This window comes from Oncorhynchus kisutch, linkage group LG4 (genome assembly GCF_002021735.2).
Source record: "Oncorhynchus kisutch isolate 150728-3 linkage group LG4, Okis_V2, whole genome shotgun sequence".
NCBI lineage: Eukaryota > Metazoa > Chordata > Actinopteri > Salmoniformes > Salmonidae > Oncorhynchus > Oncorhynchus kisutch.
Window position 1 is genome coordinate 67,010,765 of NC_034177.2, and position 19,975 is coordinate 67,030,739.

Genomic DNA, 19,975 nt, shown 5'->3' on the forward strand with positions numbered 1-19,975 from the left:
AAAACTCTCAGGAGAGACACTCTTTATTTCACACTGGTATTCCTGACACAATGTGTCACTCTGTGAATATATAGGTACAGTATAGGAGATATATGAGTCACCTTCTCTACCCCATTACTGGCCTCTACAAAGATTGGGACTGAGTTGTAGTAAATGAGTCATACTCATTCAAGTCAAATCAGGTAACATTGACAATAGTTTCCCTAACTTGTCTAAGTTTACAGTCCTGCAATTAAAAGGAGAAGAAGAAGGCCACATTTTTACCAAGCAAAATATCACTTTTTTTTAAAAGTCACCCATATAAAGTGGATGTGTGCGTTATGGTTTTCATATCAGAAGGCAATTGAACATAAGGGGAAATAGCATAAGCCAAGCACCAAGGCTGCCAAAGCAGCAGCTACTCTTCCTTTCACAACACACTGTGTGCCATCAGGCCCCTACTCTACCACTACCACATATCTACAGTAGTAAATCCATGTGTATGTGTAGTGCGTATGTTATCGTGTGTGTGTGTGCGCGCGCGTGTATGTGTGTCTGTGCCAATGTTTGTGTTGTCATTGATTTGACCTTACTTTGAAACGCCTGAAATTTCAGAAACTTAAATAGCTCTCTCTGATGTGACCACCAATATCCATACTTTTAGCCATTTATATATTTCGAAAACCATTTGCCTGTATGCTTAAATGCAGCCCCAGGCACTGGAATTAGTCAGTCAAAAGAAACATAATCCTAAAATTAGAGGGATCACTCCGATTCGGATCCCTTTAATATGCAGTCGATCATTCAAATCCTATTTTCAACACAGGGTATCAGTGTGTCACGTCAAATTCATTGAAGAGCTACATTTCCACAGAGCTCCACCTCTATAACATAAGAGCAAGCTCCTCCCGAAAGCCTTATTCTTCGGGATATGGAAATAAAGAACTCCCAGTGCTGCTAGCTTTCTGAGGCCCTCCTGTTCCATGGGCTGAAAAGTGGAGAGTACACAAAGTCTGTTCGTATTGACTGCATGGCTCAACTTAGCAACCATTACATCTCTTGTTTGTTTGAGGGGAAAGCAGTACAAACAACAGTGTACTTTTGGACCAGATCTAGCATCATATCCTGTACATTATACTCCAGAAGTTGTGTTTCAACATTCCACAGGTTTTCCAGAACTCAAGGCACAGCACTTTTGGTTTGAGGTGAATGGGTAATGAACGATAGGCCTACACATGTCAACAGAACCTAATACGGTAACAACCACTGAAATAAATTCACTGACACAGCCTTATCATCCTGTATATTATACTATCATCATTACCAAGACGTGTCAGACAAGAGAGTGTAAAACAGAAAGTCTTATGTGAAACTTCTCCAGGCCTCAGGAGAAGGGCAACATCCATCATAGTCAAAATGGTAAATAAACCACCCTCTTCCCCCTATTGGATGTTGATGTTTCAGCTGAAGGGATACTGGCAAACAGAGGTATTGGAGGATAGTTCTAGAGAGACTTTTTTCCTTATTCAAGGTTCCAGTCCCTCGCCCAATCAGAGTGTGATGGGAAGCAGATGTCCCACTTCTTCAGCCCCATTAGACAAGAGGAAGACTCATCCACACTCCTAATAGCCCTTATTAACCATCAACACTCAAGCGCTTTCATTTGGCCAATCTGCTGTCCGAGTTAAAGACGTCAATTCACGCGATCCATCTGCAGGAGGTGGCAGGAAGCCATTCTGAGCGGCGCCAGTGTACGGTGTCCCCTCTTGCCCAAACTTTCAACTCCCTAATTATGCCTGAACTCCTAAAGGTAATACATGACCTTTAGCAAATGAGCTACTGAAATTCCAACTACCGTTGCCCTCCGTAGCCGACGAGAGAAATAGGGAAATACAGTTTTCCCTAAATTTCAATGAAATATGTTGCTGTTGGCAGGCGTCCCAGCTCTGTTAACATAAGACCGTGCTCCCTGTGGTACTCTGGCTGTGGTCTGCTCTGATACCCACAGGATGTCTGGAGCGAGCAAAGGGGTCACTGTGAACGGTGCCAACATACAGAGCCCCTTAGGGCCTGGGGCCACACACTCACATTACACATGGTATCACGTTTTGGCCCATTATTGAATAAAGTATCTTCATAAAAATGAGGTAGGTATAATCAACCTCTCTGCACAGCCACAAGGGGCATATTTTGTTGTTATTGTTGAAAAATATATATGTCACGTTGAAGTAGCTCACTGTTGAGGTGGTTAGTTGATATTTTCCATTCATGACACAGCAAATTCTCAGAAGCATTAAAACGGTCAAATGCAACAGGCAGCAAGAACTCTGTAAATCTAGATAAATGTGGATAATCTCCATCGTACAGGGAGAGTAAAATTACTTGACAAATATGTCTCGTTATGACTGAAAATGCAGTGTTATTTTAACAACCAATAACTTTTCATTGATACTTACCACACCTAAAGGGTCCGGCCGTGACGCCAATTAGGACATGATTAGCTTTCCAAGACAGCAGCCTTTCTGTATTCTAAACAGTTCTCAGGCTCTATTATATTTCATGCATAACTCAAAATGATGAAGTTATGAAATTCTCTGCATATACAGATGATGGAACAGATATGGTCCCCTAAAACTCCTTTCCGAGCAGAGCCTGACTTTATAAGTACTGTATTGTCATATCGAATGTGGCTTCCATTTTATAGATTTTCTGTTGCTAGAATAGTTACATTGAAACAAGTTTGACACACAGGGACTAAAAATCGGCGGCAAATGTCTGAGGTTTGTGGTTGACCAATGTGTCAGCAGAAACTCAGATACACATATATACACACACACACACACACACACACACACACACACACACACACACACACACACACACACTGTAGTTTGAATGACTCGTTCAGTGAGCCAAAAAGATTTTTTAAGTTCAGCTCAGACCAGTGCCAGCTATATTGCGATATTGGCATTCAAACATGGCTGAGATGTCTGCTTCAAAATCAATGGAAGTAATGTTGGAGCGTTTCTATCGGATATCTCTGCTTTGTTCAGACTGGAGTCCCATTGTATTGGGAATTCTGCCTAACTTCTGTACCATCTGGAGAACTACTGAACCCGCTCCAAATCCCATAACCGAATTTGAAATTGAAGCGTAGATGTTTGTGTTGGTTGGTCTCCATCCAGAGAAAATGATCAAATTCTTTGCTCTTGCTAAGTTTTACATTTTTAGATCTTCACATGCATAAGCGCATGAATGTTCATAGGCCAAACTTCTGTAATGTTCTCCGGAACACTGGAAAATAGCCCTGGTATTCCAGTATTCCTCTGAGAATGCAGGACAGGAGTTTGAAAATTGTATGGTCAAGGATAATTGAAACTGTGAGAGGGGAGATTTATTTAGGTATACTGCTAGGTCTTTTGCATATCTAATGGCATCTCCATTTCTTTGTTTATTTGTCAAAGTCAATTCAAAATATGCACGCTGCAGAGTTGGCTATCAAGCTCAGTTACATTTACAGTCTACAGCCCTTGGCACGTTCCAACAAAACAAACCATACAGAGATACATTCATGTAAAAAAGTCCTTAATGAATCATCTAGGGTCAGATCACAGCAGAATGGCATTGTACTGTATTGGGTTTTCTACCCACAATTAAACTTCTCCATGCTAAGACGGTGCATTTCTGTTTGCCTAACCAACTAGAATTGTCCTGGAGGCTCAGTGTACTACATCTAATTTCACCTCTATGTATTTCCTGTCATGTTTTTATTGATAGCAGCAACCCGAGCTGGTCAACCCGAGCTGAATGACCATGCATTTCTTAAAGCCTACTCACACAACATACAGACCAAAAGCCAATGTGAAATTGGATACACACAGTGTAGGCCTATATGTACATAGCACCAGTCCTAATTCAGAGTCTGATTCACTGGTATTTATATCAGCAAAACAATCTTCAGATATTGCAGAGAGCATACTCTCTCTATTTGCTCAACCGTTCCTCAAATTCAATACGGAAATAACTGGTAGGAAGGCAAATAGCCATAAAGGCGTTTCCACCTGATTGGAGCATTGGGTTGGCTGTGAAAGTTCTACAAACAAGATGCTAACAAGTTTAGGATGTGACTGTTCGGTTGGAGATGGAGTAGTGGGATCGAGTGGCAGCAAGCTCTTTGGTCAGGACCAGACTTATGTAGAAACCAGATGGTCAGCTAGCTCCACTGTGCTCTGACTGCTCTCTGTCCACCTTTCTCCCTCATCTAGTCTCTGTCTGTAGCAGGCGACAGCCCTCCCCAAGTATGGCCACACACTGGCAGCTGCGCTGAAAACTAATCACAGGCGAAGAAAGTGGATCCGCCAACCCCTCTTCCTGTCAGCAGGGATATCAAGGTGAACTTGGGGACTCCTTAAATAACCAGCCCCACGACCTCTTCACCCCCACCCCAGCGCAAAGATTAGAGGAAACCTCTTGTTTATAAGGGCAAACAGGGGTCTTGTTGAACTACATTATCATCTACAGGGAGAGTTTCATTTTTTTTTTTTTTAAAGAGACTCTGGATTCACTGGCTTTACTGCACCGGGTTAATTTAGGTGCCATGTGTGTGCTCACTCCCAGCGTCTCGCTCTTTCTCCCTCTCTCTCTTTCTTTCTGCTGCTCTCTTTCTCACTTGCTCACTCTAAAACTCACTTGTTATGGCCATCACATGGTTGGAGAGGTACTTATCCAATAGAACTCAAAGTATTCTTAAATGGAACAGTGCAGTATCCCTCAGGGCAGTTGTCTTGGGCCGCTACTCTTGATAGTCTTTCATGGTTGAGGGTTGAGAAGAAATGTAAAACTTCTCTTCTAGTCTTTTTAAGAAACATTTTTATGTTGAAAATGCCTAACCATTTGTATAATCTATTTGCATACACTTCAAACAGACATACATACATACCCCACCAGACGCGCCACTATGGGTTTCTTCACTGTACCCAAACCAAAAACAGATTTAATGAGTCGCGCAGTTATGTATAGAGCCATGTCATTGTGGAATGCACTGCCACCAGAGGTTACACAGGCAAAAAGCATGTTTAAAAAAGCGACATAAAAAACATATTGCATCTCTCTGCTGCTCTCTCTCTCCCATTCTGCTGAACACCCTCTGCTGCTCTCTCTCTCCCATTCTGCTGAACACCCTCTGCTGCTCTCTCTCTCCCATTCTGCTGAACACCCTCTGCTGCTCTCTCTCTCCCATTCTGCTGAACACCCTCTGCTGATCTCTCTCTCTTACACACACTCTCTGCTGCTCTCTCTCTCCCATTCTGCTGAACACCCTCTGCTGCTCTCTCTCTCCCATTCTGCTGAACACCCTCTGCTGATCTCTCTCTCTTACACACACTCTCTGCTGCTCTCTCTCTCCCATTCTGCTGAACACCCTCTGCTGCTCTCTCTCTCCCATTCTGCTGAACACCCTCTGCTGATCTCTCTCTCCCATTCTGCTGAACACCCTCTGCTGATCTCTCTCTCTTACACACACTCTCTGCTGCTCTCTCTCTCCCGTTCTGCTGATCTCTCTCTCTTACACACACTCTCTGCTGCTCTCGTCTCCCGTTCTGCTGATCTCTCCCTCTCTCACACACACACAGGAGCTGCATTGGTCTGTCAGCGAGCGTGCTATAGGCATGCGCTGAGTGCCCAGCATGCCAGTTAGTCAATGAGCGCCACTACCCTGAAGAGAAACTGGCACTGGAGCAACACTGACAAGTGTTTGTACCTTGGGCAATAAAAAAGTCAATGTTTGTACATAGCGTTATCTCCCCAAGTGGTCCTTCACCTCCTCTAAACAAGTCCAATTTAGATTCATGGACAAGCATGCTAATGTAGACTCAATAGGAATGGACTGTCTTTCCAGAACGCTGACACATTTTGATACACAGGATGTGCATTTAACATCTGCATTTAAAACTGTACTTTAAACATCTGAAAAATAACTAAAATAACAACAATATAAATACAAATAAACTCTCTTAATATCATAAACAAAATAATACAAGGAAATAAAGAATATGCATTATGCTAATGTATCACATGGGGTAGTGTTGGAGAGAGCTCTGTCGGTGTCCTGGAGAGAGTTCTGTGTGTGTCGTGCAGTGCTGTGCGTTGGTCTTCATGCCCGGCCTCAGGCCAGATAGTGGCTGTGTGAAGGACAGTGGGTGGCAGCGCCTGCCTGCCTGCCTGGCTCCCTCATTGCCCTGGACTCTGTGGGTGGTGTGGGTGTTGAAGGGGTAGAGCAGGGGTCAGCTAAGCCAACCATGCCAGGCTGCCAGCCCTGTGGCAAGGGGTTCTGATTACACCCTCTTCTGTCTCTGGATATGGATTCCCCTCGCACCCCGGCCAGGTAAACTGTCAAAGCCCGCTTACCCCTCTCGGGATTCAGGATTTAAAGGCCTTTATCCTCTGCCGCCTTCCTGCCATCCCCCATTCCCCTTTTTCCCCTGGATTAATCCTCCCAGGTGGATGGGACAAGACCTTGTGCCCTGCTCTTTTCCAAAGCAATGTGGAGATGATAGATCCACTCTGGCCTGCCTGTCCCAGAATGTTGTCCAACCAGTGGCAGTGACATGCTCTTCCAAAGATAGAATCCCCCCCTTTACCCTTACATACACCCTCCCATCCCTCCTAGCTCAATGTTGGTCACTGTTGTGATTTCAAGCCACAAACCAGCTAAATCCAGGGAGTTAGCTTCTTTGGTGAAGCGGAAATGCAAATGACAAGAGGGGGAGGGGTGGGCTCGCTCGCTCTCTTTTCTCTTTTTGCGGACGTTAGATCCAATGTGTTGATTCAAGTCAGCTCTGGGGTCAACTCTTGGAACAAGGGCCTGGATCAATCTCCCTGTCACAGACATTTTCCTACACTTTGACAAATTATTATTTACTTGTATTCATTCAGTACAAAACATATATATATATATATATATATATATATATATATATATACACACAATATAGTTATAATGATTGAAATATTGATATACATGTATACATGAATGTTATTAATTTGCTACAAACGTGTACAAAGTCACCATATCGCCATGTGCAACTCCTCTGACGGCATAGACATCGATGTCAACACCATTGACGGCAGAGCCGATAGATACTCACGCACACATTTTTACACCCATAAATCAGAGGGCTAACATACACACGCTGTATCGTCCGCGCATGAAACAACACAAATGCTTCACTCCCTTTGTCTCTCTGTTTATCTGACTGTGACATGAAACTCCCTGCTCTCCCTGTTACCAAGATCATCTCACATTAGCATTATGCTGATGAGCATTTCTCCTTGAAGTACCTGTACATTTACATACATTTGAGAATGTTTTATTTTCATATTCATAAAATCATATTTATGCAACTGGGGGACTTCACTGTGATAATCAATTCACCACAGCTATGTGAAATAGTTCAGCTAACACATTTCCAAAAATCCTGAATAAACACCACAAACATCCAAGCCATTACAAATAACAATTTGTGAATGACCAGCCAACCAAAACAACAGTCTCAGAGCCGAGGGCTTTGTGAAATACGTTAATCCATGCTGCTAAGAATACGACTATCACTCTATTTGGCGTTGGTCAATATGTGACCATTAACATGAGGTAATGGGAAGGTGACACATGGGTCTTACTGACCCCCTCGCCATTTTTCGCTATGGCAGCATGTGATGCTTATTAGACACTCAGGGATGTACAGTACACATCTCCGCATACCCAGACAATTCATGGGCACAATTCAGCCATTGGCCATGTCTGACTTTTTATATCCAGGAACTTGGTATTAGACAACATTAGAGAGTCGTCAGTGTTATAACGGCAATGAGGAGTTGAGTCACAAATTGTTATAAAAATATATCATAATCGTGATACTTAGCGTAAATGAAAAGTAAAATGTTTAAAGCCTGCTAACTACCCAGCTCCGTTTAGCATGTCCCACGAGAGGATCTTTTTTTTTCAACTTCTCACAAACATGTCAAGCCGTAATTAATGCCTCGTGTCCTGCGAGTGAAGTACTCACTCTGACCACAGTTCAACAGATTCCACTCAACATCACACCGTACATACATCATTTACCACCTTTGCACCAAAGGGACAATAATGCAGACTTTACAATGATACGTTCCTTTCAGTCAAGTGAAGCTGACAACAAGGTCACAATCAATCAAATACTACATCTGTTGACGTTTGAGGGACAATTGGAGAGCTCTTCAGGACGAAAGCGTTCCTCGTCAGTCAACATAGCAACCACTACTTAAATAAACAAAAGAATTGGAGCCATGTGGACACTGTGTGCCACCCTGATTGGCAGGGCCAGGATGGACACTGGGAGCACTGTATAGCCATATTTTCACTGTATTCAGGAAGTATTCACACCCCTTGACTTGTTCCACAGTTTGTTGTGCCACAGCCTGAATTTTAAATGGATTAAATTGAGATTTTCTTTTGTCACTGACCTACACACAATACCCCATAATGTCAAAGTAGAATCATGTTTTCAGACATTTTTACAAGTTGATTTAAAAATGAAAAGCTGAAATATCTGTATTCAACCCCTTTATTGTGGTAACCCTAAATATGTTCGGGAGTAAAAATGTGCTTAACAAGTCACATAATAAGTTGGACTCACTCTGTGTGCAATAATAGTGTATAACATGATTTTTGAACAGCTACCTCATCTCTGTACCCCACCTCTGTAAGGTCTCTCAGTTGAGCAGTGAATTTCAAACACCGATTCAACCACAAAGACCAGGGAGGTTTTCCAATGCCTAGCAAAGGGCACCTATTGGTAGCAGACATTGAATATCCCTTTGAGCATGGTGAAGTCATTAATTACACTTTGAATGGTGTATAAATATACCGACTACAAAGATTTTTATTTTTTATTTTTTTATTTTACCTTTATTTAACCAGGCAAGTCAGTTAAGAACACATTCTTATTTTCAATGACAGCCTGGGAACAGTTGGTTAACTGCCTGTTCAGGGGCAGAATGACAGATTGTCAGCTCAGGGGTTTGAACTCGCAACCTTCCGGTTACTAGTCCAATGCTCTAACCACTAGGCTACGCTGCCGCCCCAGATACAGGCGTCCTTCCTAACTCAGTTGCCGGAGAGGAAGGAAACAACTCATGGATTTCACCATAAGGCCAATGGACTTTAAAACAGTTACAGAGCCGTGATAGGAGAAAACTGAGGATGGATAAACAACATTGTTGTTACTCCACAATACTAACCTAAATTGGCAGAGTGAAAAGAAGGAAGCCTGTACGGAATTAAAAATATCCCAAAACATGCATCCTGTTGCAACAAGGAATAAAAGCAATACTGCAAAAGATGTGGCAAAGCAATTAACTTTTGTCCTGAATACAAAGTGCTATGTTTGGAGGAAAATACAACACATTACTGAGTACCACTCTATATTTTCAAGCACAGTGGTGGCTGCTTCATGTTGACAGAGCTTGAAGAACTTTGAAAAGAATAATGGGCAAATGTTGCACAATCCAGGTGTGGAAAGCTCTTAGAGACTTACCCAGAAATATTCACAGCTATAATCGCTGCCGAAGGGAATTCTACAAAGAATTTACTCAGGGGTGTGAATACTTAATGTGAATTAGATATTTCTGTATTTAATTTTCCATAAATGTATTTTTTAAATTCAGGCTGTAGCACAACAAAATGTGGAATAATTTAAGGGGTATGAATACTTTCAGAAGGCACTGTACATACACATATCCCACAATGCATTGCTTCAGAATTCTGGTGGCAGGCTGCAAAGGGACAACAGCCACACTGTCCCGATGAACCGAACCGGGGTATCTGTCATTGTTAAAGGGCGACTGCACTTCCTGATTTGGCCTTGTTTTTCCTCAATGACCATTAAGAATTGCTAGCAGCCATTACTGAAGGCAAACAAGAGTGGTCTTGGAGGTGTGGTTTGATGTGAGTGTTTCTTGGGTGTGCCTTTGCCATTCAAGTTGAGGACTTCTCCCCTCCTGACTGACTCACCATCTCGAGATAGTCAGCTAATTCAGTTCCATGTGTAGGCTAAAGCCTGCGCTGACCTTGTGTTTAGCCAAGCTGACAGCAGCTAGCTAGCATAGCTTGGTGATAGCTACAGCTGGCTATCCTATCTCGCGTATATTTCTCTGTCAATTGCGTTATGGCAAGACAGCGAGAGTCCGTGTCTGGAATGTGTTTTATAAGACACGCGTTCTACAACGCATTGCTACTAAAGTAGCTTGCAACTTGTTTTCAACGTTTCATCATGTCATGTAAATACATGTTAGTGCGAAAACGATAAAAACTACAGCGAGTGGAATGCCTGCGGTCCTCAGTCAGCTCAGCTGTCCTACAACACAATATGCTGGCTAGTTTTGTCTCATCTCTCCTTATGTCCACTGTTAGGTCTTTCCCGGAAGACACATCCCATAACTAATATCCCTATAGGTGTAGGCTACATGTGGACATTACACAAACATTGTCCAGCTTGACTGTAGATACATCAACAACAAAAAATGTATGGATGTGTTCGTGTTACAAAGACAAAACATTTTCTGATGTAAATATCATATTGATGTGCTTATAAAGACTGATTTCCTACACTTAACCTAACAAATCAAAATATGTTGTGTGTAGATTACAACTTCAGTTGTCTAACCAGAACTAGAATGGCATTTCCATTATTATGGTCTATTTTCCCAAATCTAAGGATTTGTCTGTGTAACACCCTGACACGCACAGCTCTCTGGGTGAGGTTCTGTCTTCAACTCTCCAGTAGGTGATGAAGTCCCTTCCATCTACGTAATGTATCACAGGTTATGGACTTCTGCACTCAGGTGGCAGGGGGGGTGGAGTGGTTGACACTTCATCCTGGATATGAAAGAATTTGCCTCACGGTTCCAGCAGAACTACAATGACATTCAGTCTCATGGGATGGGTGGCCAAAAATAACTAACTGAAAGCCAAACCCCCAATATGACCATATTAAGGCATATGTCACGGTGCTTGTATGGCTATATGCTACATTTTTAAATTGAACCTTTATTTAACTAGGAAAGTCAGTTAATGACAAATACTTATTTACAATGACGGCCTAGAAACAGCAGGTTAACTGCCGAACGACAGATTCTTACCTTGTCAGGTCGGAGATTCGATCTAGCAACCTTTCGGTTACAGGCCCAACGCTCTAACCACTAGGCTACCTGACGCCCCAAAGTTTAGTTCCCTGACCGGGAATCGAACCCGGGCCATGAGAGAGCCGAATCCTAACCACTAGACATGCCACTGCCTACTTCATTTGTTCATTTATTAAACAAGACAGCTCGTGGTCCAGTGCCTTTATCACAGTCAACACACCTATATTTAAGCTTTAATTAGCTTTATTTTGTTATAATTTTTGGGAGGGGCAGCCAAATCTCTGCAGGCCCACCCACCAACAAATGTCTGGCTATGCTACTGTTTGGAACTGTTGTCTTCATACACTGACAGCTTAGGTCAGCAAACCAAAAGTACATTTTCACATTAAGTATATTCAGGAATGGTTAGCCTAATGTACTTAGAAAACATACATTTTGAGAAAATGTTGAAATACTTCCAAAATAAAAATGGAAACAAGGCCTCAGATGTACATTTAACAGCAGTTTTCGAAATGAGTGACCAGCAACTGCCAAACAGTCTGCTCAGGCCATAAAACACAAGCCATCTGGGATGGCTCCAGTTAAAAGGCTCTCACACCTGAAAAGAAAGGGTTGCTCTCAGAAGCTCTGACAGCGCGTCCACCTTAACTGGTTTTCACGGAACCTCCGAAGACACTTACCGGTCAGTTAAGACCCTGACATCCTATTGACAAGACCAATTAGCACTAATGTGTGTATGCTCTCACCTCCGCTGGTTCTCACAGGCCTGTCCGCATAGGCCCACTCATTCACAAACACACACACACACTCTTTACTACTTAATGACTGACACCTGGGGGCTTGAGCAGAGAAACAGCAGGTGGGCTTAGTGACAGAAGAACCTTTACCAATACAAGTGTTCCATCTGCTCCTGCCACACCCTCTACTGCTCATCCTGTGTCTCCTTGACCTGCTGCCACTCCCCCAGTACTCTCTCCCTCTCTCTGTGTGTGGGTGGCGAGAGGTGTGCTGGAGTCAGAGCAGATCCCCACCAGCTGCAACCTGTTCCATAATCAAGACCTCTACAAATACTCAGCCCTGCCACTTCCACACTGCCAGATCGTAATCTCTGCTCAGTCAGTCTACGATTCTATCTGTTTGTTACTATTTAGATCCTGTTATCCTGTTGCACCTGTTTTCCTCTCCGCTACAGTTCCGCCCGCTCTGACTCTGGTCCCTGTCTCCAGTTCCACGTATCGTCATCCTGCTACTCTGTCCTGGATTCCCCACTCTACTGCTCCCTTGGATTCCCATCCGGACCTGCTTACCCAGTTCCAACCCCTCTTGTTCCAGCCTCAGCCTCTGCACCTGGTTCCCTGCAACCCACCCAAGCTTCCCCTGACAGGCACTCCATCTTCCCCCTGTGTTTCAATAAATACCTTGGTTACTTCATCCAAGTTTCCTCTTCTGAGTGTGCTCTTGGGTTCCCCTGTTCCACTCCGCGTAACAACAAGTTTTCCTTGTCAGACACGATGCTTCATGTTTGCTAACAATCCCAATTAAGATGTTCCAGAATGTTTGGTACTAGTGGAATATATACCGTAGGTGCACAACTCTCTGTGGCATAGGTTTCCAAAGGACGAAATGCGAATGCTTTTTCTTGACAGTCATTGCTGTTCTGTTCAGTCCACCCATATTATAACTACAGGGTTAGTTGTGTAGCGGATGTGGCTAGTTATCAGTGGGCTGCCGTGCCCTGTCGTGCAGCCAAGGAATGCCCTCGTCACACCAGCTTGCATCATGACCCAACGGGACACAAAATGCCTATGCCGCCAACCACTGCCAACTGTGCCCAAAATACACCTACACCTGTCGTCATAATGAAGCTAGCCTGAGGGCACGTGCAAAAGGATAGCAAGATTTGGCATGTACAGTATCAAGTGTAACCATAGTATATACCAGTAAAACCTGTTGGATCCTTGCATCTGTCGCCCCTCCTAAAACTCAGACAATGAATCCTGCATTGTGCGGCAGTGCCATAGCTGCTGCATCAATAAAATCCTCCCTTACTTGCTTTGATCTTGGTCTGTCTTTTCACCCTCCAACCTTGCTGTGACGTTTTTAGTGTTTGCATGGTTTGCTTCGTATCTCTAATGGCTGTCAGTTACACACGTTCAACAACAGAAGCATGCACAAACATGCACACAAGGTATCAGTATCCAACATCAATCAGCAGTGAATCATAAAAGTGTCCTTACGCGTACAGAGTGCTATTAGGCAACTGAGATAACCTAATTTAAACTCCTTCTCTCATCGTCCACGTATGGTATTAGTGCTGCACACTATTCCCATTGACAACCTAAGTGCAGTGAATGACCACAATCAAATATATAACACGAATAAAGAAAATTGTTGAATGAAATGTTGCTACAGCAATACCATTATACAACAAAAATACATGCTATTAGAGATGTTTAAAGATCCTTGTATGGTAGCCTGAACCCAGATCTGTTTGTGCTTTTGCCTACTCCATTGTCATTGTCTACAATTCCATAAGAAGTTGGTAAGAGAGCAGAAGCAGACTGGCACCAGGCCACACAGATCTCACCATCCCTACTCAACCCTCCACCCTACAGCAGCGGTTTGCCAAATGTAAACGCCCATCCCACGCTTACATATTCAGGGTAGTGACCCATTTAAGCAGGGCAAACTGAGCTCGCCCAGAGGGGTGAAACCAAAGCGGGATTTGAACAGCACAGATTAGTCGTGGTGGATAAAACCCTTGATTACGCCTGAGCACAGCTGTAGAGGTGTGCTGGAATCAGTCAAGTGTGAGGGATCGGAGATGAGAGTTGGCGGGACAGAGGCTTAGGCTTACCTGGTGGACAGACGCAGCTATGGGGTGCTTCTCTGGCCTCTCGTGTTTTGGGAAGTCGAGCCGCCAATTTCTGCACGTGGGGGAAAAAACGGAAGAGAATGTTAGTCTGTGGATGGTGATGAATCAGAGTTCAAAAGCACATCAACCTAATTATCAAAGGACAAAGACCCCTCTCGTCTTTAATCAAGGTATCAAAGTTTGACAATGTGACCTCATTAGATAAACAAACACAGTTTGCTTTTCAACCCTAAACTAACACAGAACTTCCAGTACTGTCCCACTGCATAGCAGTCGGGGACATTCATAGTACTTACTATCAGAGGCATGCCACGTGTGCTGTTTAGAGGCCTCAAACAGGTGCTGGAGTTGACATGTTATAGTTATGAGTGTTCTGTAATTCTAAGCATCGGGTACAGTAAATGTACTGTGTATGTTACCTCAATGTTCCTATCCGGCCTCTAACCAAGATACTGCACTAGAGACTCTGGAATGGAGCAAACTGGCCATGGAAAAGGGAATCCATTCTTGGTATCAACTTAAAATTTATGAATGTGTTATAGCTCTTCCGTACATATCACTGACTCAGGTCAGCATGGGAATACGCGGTTACGGTCATGTCAAGACAGCCAGACATGCTCCTAAAATGTGGCTGGCTGGCTGGTTGGCTCCAGATAGCATAGGGTTGGAAGTAAAGCGCTCCGTCATTCAAAACTCTCATGCGAAATCCATCTCAAACTGGCTTTTGACATATTTCTCTAAACCGACTTTAAATGAATCATGAATGGGTCCAGGAATGTATTTAGTTGATACTGGCAAGCCTTTCTCTCAGACTCAGCTGGAGATCTCTTTAAAAAAACACCAGCCACAATGAGAGATACATGTTCTCCAGGCATTTTCTCTACTGAAGTTAAACTTTAAATAAACGAAATACCAACATTTCTAAAGAATTCTCCCACCTGGATAATGGAAAGAAAATAAGAGAATACGTAGTGCTGATGGTCCTGAATCTCATCTGTCACGTGACACTAAAAGCTTCCGAAACCACATCAAAGGTCACAGTTGACAACCACAGCCACTTTAAATCTCAATGAATAGAGAAGTCTGCTGGGAGAAGAAAAATATGTAATTACAGGACTTCAAACGACCAATATTAAGCAAATTTACAGGCATATCTTTATTTAGATTACGAATGAATAGGGTGGTCTCTTTACTAGCAGACTGACTTGAGAGTGATAACAGGCATCATGATTTGGATAGACGGATGGTGAGGTGTTATGGTGCAGACATGGCAGCTGAGGCTCTCGCTCCTTTTGGGTTAAGGGGAGAGAGAAAGGGAGGGTAAAGAGGAAGGTACATTCTCCGCCTCTCTGCCTCCCCACTTTAATGGTAACCCGACGCCAGAGTTTTTGATCTGGTTTTAATATTCTATTTTAAAAAGTATGACAAAACATTTTACAATCCCAAAGTCAGATTAATATTAAGACCCTCTGACTTTGCTGCCCAGGGGCCCTGCAATGGAGGCACTATAATGAGCGCTGTCCTCCTGTCCTGTGGCTACATCTCTGTTACTGGAATGAGGGACTTTGGGGCGTATTCTCCATAGCTCTGCTGTGAAACCTATACCCCACTTGACTCTCACTGATTTCTCTAACAGACGTGCCATTAACACATTGGTATCATCAGTCACATGGTCTTAAATCATTTAACACTAGGACATAAAGTACATTACTGATCTTTTTGTTCTAATCAACAATCTTTGCGTTGTTTCCATGTGTCATAAAGAGATGAATCTCCACACTCGTTTGCCCTCTATAAATTCTGCTCCCTACGGACCCAACGGACACGCCAAAAGATCCACAGGTGTAGATTGTTATATGAGCTGTAAAAGGAACTTCTTTGCTTGCTGAAGGACCCTAACTCTACCATACACACTTAGAAAAAAGGGTTCCAAAAGGGTTATTCAGCTGTCCCCATACGAGAACCCTTTTAGGTTCCAGGTAGAACTCTTTCGGGTTCCATGTCGAACCCTCTGTGTTCGGGTTCTCCTATGGGGACAGCTGAATAACCCTTTTTGGTTCTATATAGCACCTTTTTCCCCCTAAGAGTACACATCTACAATACACAACATTTTCCTTAGAGCCTGTGGTTGTTTGGAAATGGCTCGGTATCCAGAATATTGATATACAAGACGAGAATTGTAAAGTGTTTCCATAATGCAGAATGTTAAAGAGTTCATTCTTATCCACTTCTGCAGAAGTCTCAGCCCCGATCCTTCACTTAGACCTGAACCCTCTTACTGCTAAATCCCCGTGAGAGGTTGAGCTCCGGTCTCGGCCTCAGCCCTACAGTATATGGCCTTGACTCTATCATGCAACTTTACTCTGAGAAAGCACAGAGGCGTCCCCTAGAGTGTGTTGTTTTTATTACCTTGTCTTATTAGTGCATGGAGCATTTATCCCCGCAACTCTGCTGGCGCATTCTGCTCGGACTGCAGCAGTAGATTACATGCAGAGAGATGGCAGGTGGCTGTGTGCTCAGTGCTCAGCAATGGTCTGGCTGCCCAGAGCACCTCAACACCACATCTAGTTTACACACTGTGGGGTGACAGACCAGCAGGGACCAGAGTGAGGAAACCCGGACAAGGGGAGACGTATTTCTCACTTTTCTACACCTCGGAATCTGGACTGAAACTCACACGAGCTTGAAAAGGGAGAAATGTGCGCTAGGTCTCTGTCAAGCCTACGGAGAACACTTTGTGGTCAATTTTAATGTTGAACAGGCCAGTTTTAGGGTGATGTGTTCAGGGGGTGTCAGAGCATTTTTGGAATGAGTGTCTCTCAAGACTCTTGATTTGTGTTTCAATCAGTGGAATAAATGTTATATTTCTACAGGAGTGGCTTAAACTGCATAGAAATTAAGCTGACAAGTCATTTTTACCATACAGCTGTGCTTTTTCAGAGCAATACAGAGATACAGAGCAGGAAATATGTATAATATTTGAGCAACAAAAATTAGAGTACAAAAACATGAACCACGTACATTATCCAATAATGTATGCGATATTACCTCAAAAATCTGAATGTGAATAGTAAGTAATAATTTAGGCCTGTGCAGCTACATTTTCCAGAGAGGATTTCAACGTGCACTAGATTATTATTATTTTTAACTGTTGGAGGCTCTGGAATGTGTTGTGTGAAACAGGCAAAAACTGTCAGGAAAAAGCGTCACATCTGCTGTTCCGTCACATTAATAATGTGAATTTATATAAACAGATCTAATCAGCGTGACTGGAGGAAGATTATGGTTATGGTACCCACCAGCTCATTGCTACATAGCAGATATTCACTAACTACAAGAATGATAAGCAATGTATCAAACCTATAAGATCATTGGGTATTTGTGACATGCACAATGTCAAGTCGGCAAATTCCAAAAGCTGATATTCACTTTCACTTGTAGGCTCTCTTTTCGCTCTTATTCATCTTGGATTTCAAGGATACAATCTGTGTTGTTCATTTTCTATAGGAACACATACATTTGTATCCTAAAAATAGAGTGTGGTGACCATGATTGCAGTGGGGAAAAAATAGTTTTCTTATGCACTGCAGTCTCTATAACAAGTGCATTTACAATGATGTCCCGAGTAAAAGTGGAGGGGAACATAACAAACAAAGGTAGGCTAAAGTAAACAAGGGAAGGGAAAACAGGGGCACTGCGGGACTTCAATCACAAGATAAGGGGTTGTTGGTATAGCTGTGGAAGTGGTTAATTAAAGGCCAGCGCAAGGGCGCGTTGAAAAGCAGATTTTAAAACAACAGACGTGATCCCAGGGTCATTCACAGTCCTGTTATCTAAACTATGGTGATGTCCCAAAGACGTACGCAAATTCTCCTCCCATTCGGTTTCAATTTAGGGATAAACTAGACTTTGAACTAAAGCCAGCCTAAAGCCTGCATGTGCTATTCCATCGGAATCTAGAGGTAGCCAATGAGAGTGCATGTGATTAAATGCAATATTAAATGTATGTATCCGCAAATGAATATCTTTCTTGCTAAAAAGTATTATAAACAAACTTATTTGTACTTTGGACATTATATTCTCGTGCATGTTAACATGAGCAGCTGGTCTAATACCAATCGGAACTGCCGCGGCTTCAACCACTTATGGAATGAGTGAGAGACATCGATATGCGGGGTAGGCTACACATCCTATTCATGCCCTTTAAAATTAGATATGTAAACAAAATACACAATATGATTTTTAGAAAGTAGGCTCGTCAATATTTTCAGTAGCATGACCAAAGGAATGAATAAATAGTCATTTAAAATGTTTCCCCACAGGTGTGAAAAACATTTTCATAACCTATAGCCTAATCATTTGAACAATGGTACAGTAAGTAAGCCTACAAAAGTAAGAATATGGATAAATACATGTTTAATGTGGAATAATTTGGCCATAACCCTTACCTCTTCCAGAATCTGATCTATTCGGCCAAAGATAACTGGTTCCACCTGCTCGAGTGAGATCCACGCGGAGAGCTGCGTATCTCTCTGTTTTTCCAAGTTTAGGATCCTGGATTGAAGCTCCGAGGTTCTCAGGTAAACGAGAATGCAAAATCCAAGAGACAATACAGAGAATAAGATGCCGACAGTTATACCTGACAAATCTTTCCAATTCCTCCAAAAACGTTTTTTGCAAGAGTGCTCACTGCAAGTCCTGCCTACACTTCTACCAGCAACTCCCCACTTTTGATCTTCTTCCATGTTTGTTGTGTTTATTCGATTTTTATCCACAACGAAATTCCAACATTCATCGGGAGAAAGGTGAAAAGCGAATTGTAAGGGATATATATCCTTGCGACCTAACTTTTGACAGGGGAGTTGCCTTGGGCAAGTTGCAGCTGTCCTCTTCTCCAACCACCTTACTATATTCAGATGAGTGTCTATATCAAAGTATTATGAGACATTCTGTAGATTTGGATCAATCAATCAGTCATGTCCGATTTGAAAGGGAGCTTTATTCATTTGCCTTGTGGTTCAGCGTTGCCATTTGACGAGATCTTCAAAGCGGTCCTGCAGTGTCCCAGACGACAGTCTCTATCTAAGGCTTCTATCTCTGCAAGATCACCAGAGCGCTCTCTGAACAGCTGAAACCCGACCCACTCACTCGCCTCTGCTCTAAAGTGGTTATCGTGGGCCTTTTGCGCCACTGTAGAGTTAGTTGCCTACTTGCTCCTCCTATTAGTTGATTTAGGCTAAATGTCGGGGCGGGATTCACGTCGGTGTTGCTGCCCCAGTTGATCCAGCACTAGCGGAGGATATTTTTAGGTCTGTACAGTCTAGATGCGAAGGGAACACGCTAACCCCTTGCTCACCGAAGTGCACGTTATAGACTCTTCCTCATGAGTAGTCCGTTTCTGTCTGTCGAAGAGTAGGAAATCAAGCACTCAAGTTCTCTTAAATAGGCCTATAAGGTTAATCGAATTGCCTACGGATTTTGTTGGCCTATGCCGAGCCCTATGTTTGATTAAAATGAAGGGGAATTCCAACACCAACCTGCAACCCCGTCACTGTTCAAAGGTATTCTCCTTCCCAGGTGTGTTCCAACTGTCATGTTTCTTCACACATTAAAGTAACTATTGTAACAATAAGGCCCTACCTGAACCACTTCCTTATACACTATATATACAAAACTATGTGGACGCCCCTTTAAATTACGTTGCTGACAGGTGTATAAAATCGAGCACACAGCCATGCAATCTCCATAGACAAACATTGGCAGTAGGTTGGCCTTACTGAAGAGCTCAGTGACTTTCAATGTGGCACCATCTTAGGATGCCACCTTTTCAACAAGTTTCAACAAGTCAAGTTTGTCAAATTTCTGCCCTGCTAGAGCTGCCCCGGTCAACTGTAGGTGCTGTTATTGTGAAGCGGAAACGTCTAGGAGCAACAACGGCTGAGC

The 19,975-nt window shown here is 43.0% G+C and overlaps 1 protein-coding gene across 23 annotated transcripts in view; it reads right to left on the reverse strand.

Annotated features, from left to right (window-relative positions):
- The window catches only part of LOC109889887 (collagen alpha-1(XIII) chain-like), a 113,872-nt gene extending 94,508 nt beyond the window's left edge, over positions 1 to 19,364 (reverse strand). For 7 of the 23 annotated variants that reach the window (XM_031823446.1, XM_031823443.1, XM_031823440.1 and 4 more), the window contains exons 1-2: positions 18,481 to 19,361; positions 14,015 to 14,084 (exon numbers count right to left, since the gene is read on the reverse strand). In XM_031823446.1, the coding sequence (XP_031679306.1) occupies positions 14,015 to 14,084; positions 18,481 to 18,777 (367 nt within the window). In that variant the 5' untranslated portion in view covers positions 18,778 to 19,361. Of the gene's footprint in view, positions 1 to 14,014; positions 14,085 to 18,480 lie in introns of all 23 variants that reach the window. The other 16 variants (XM_031823438.1, XM_031823433.1, XM_031823432.1 and 13 more) reach the window with 8 other exon arrangements.
- Positions 19,365 to 19,975: the final 611 nt, after the last annotated feature.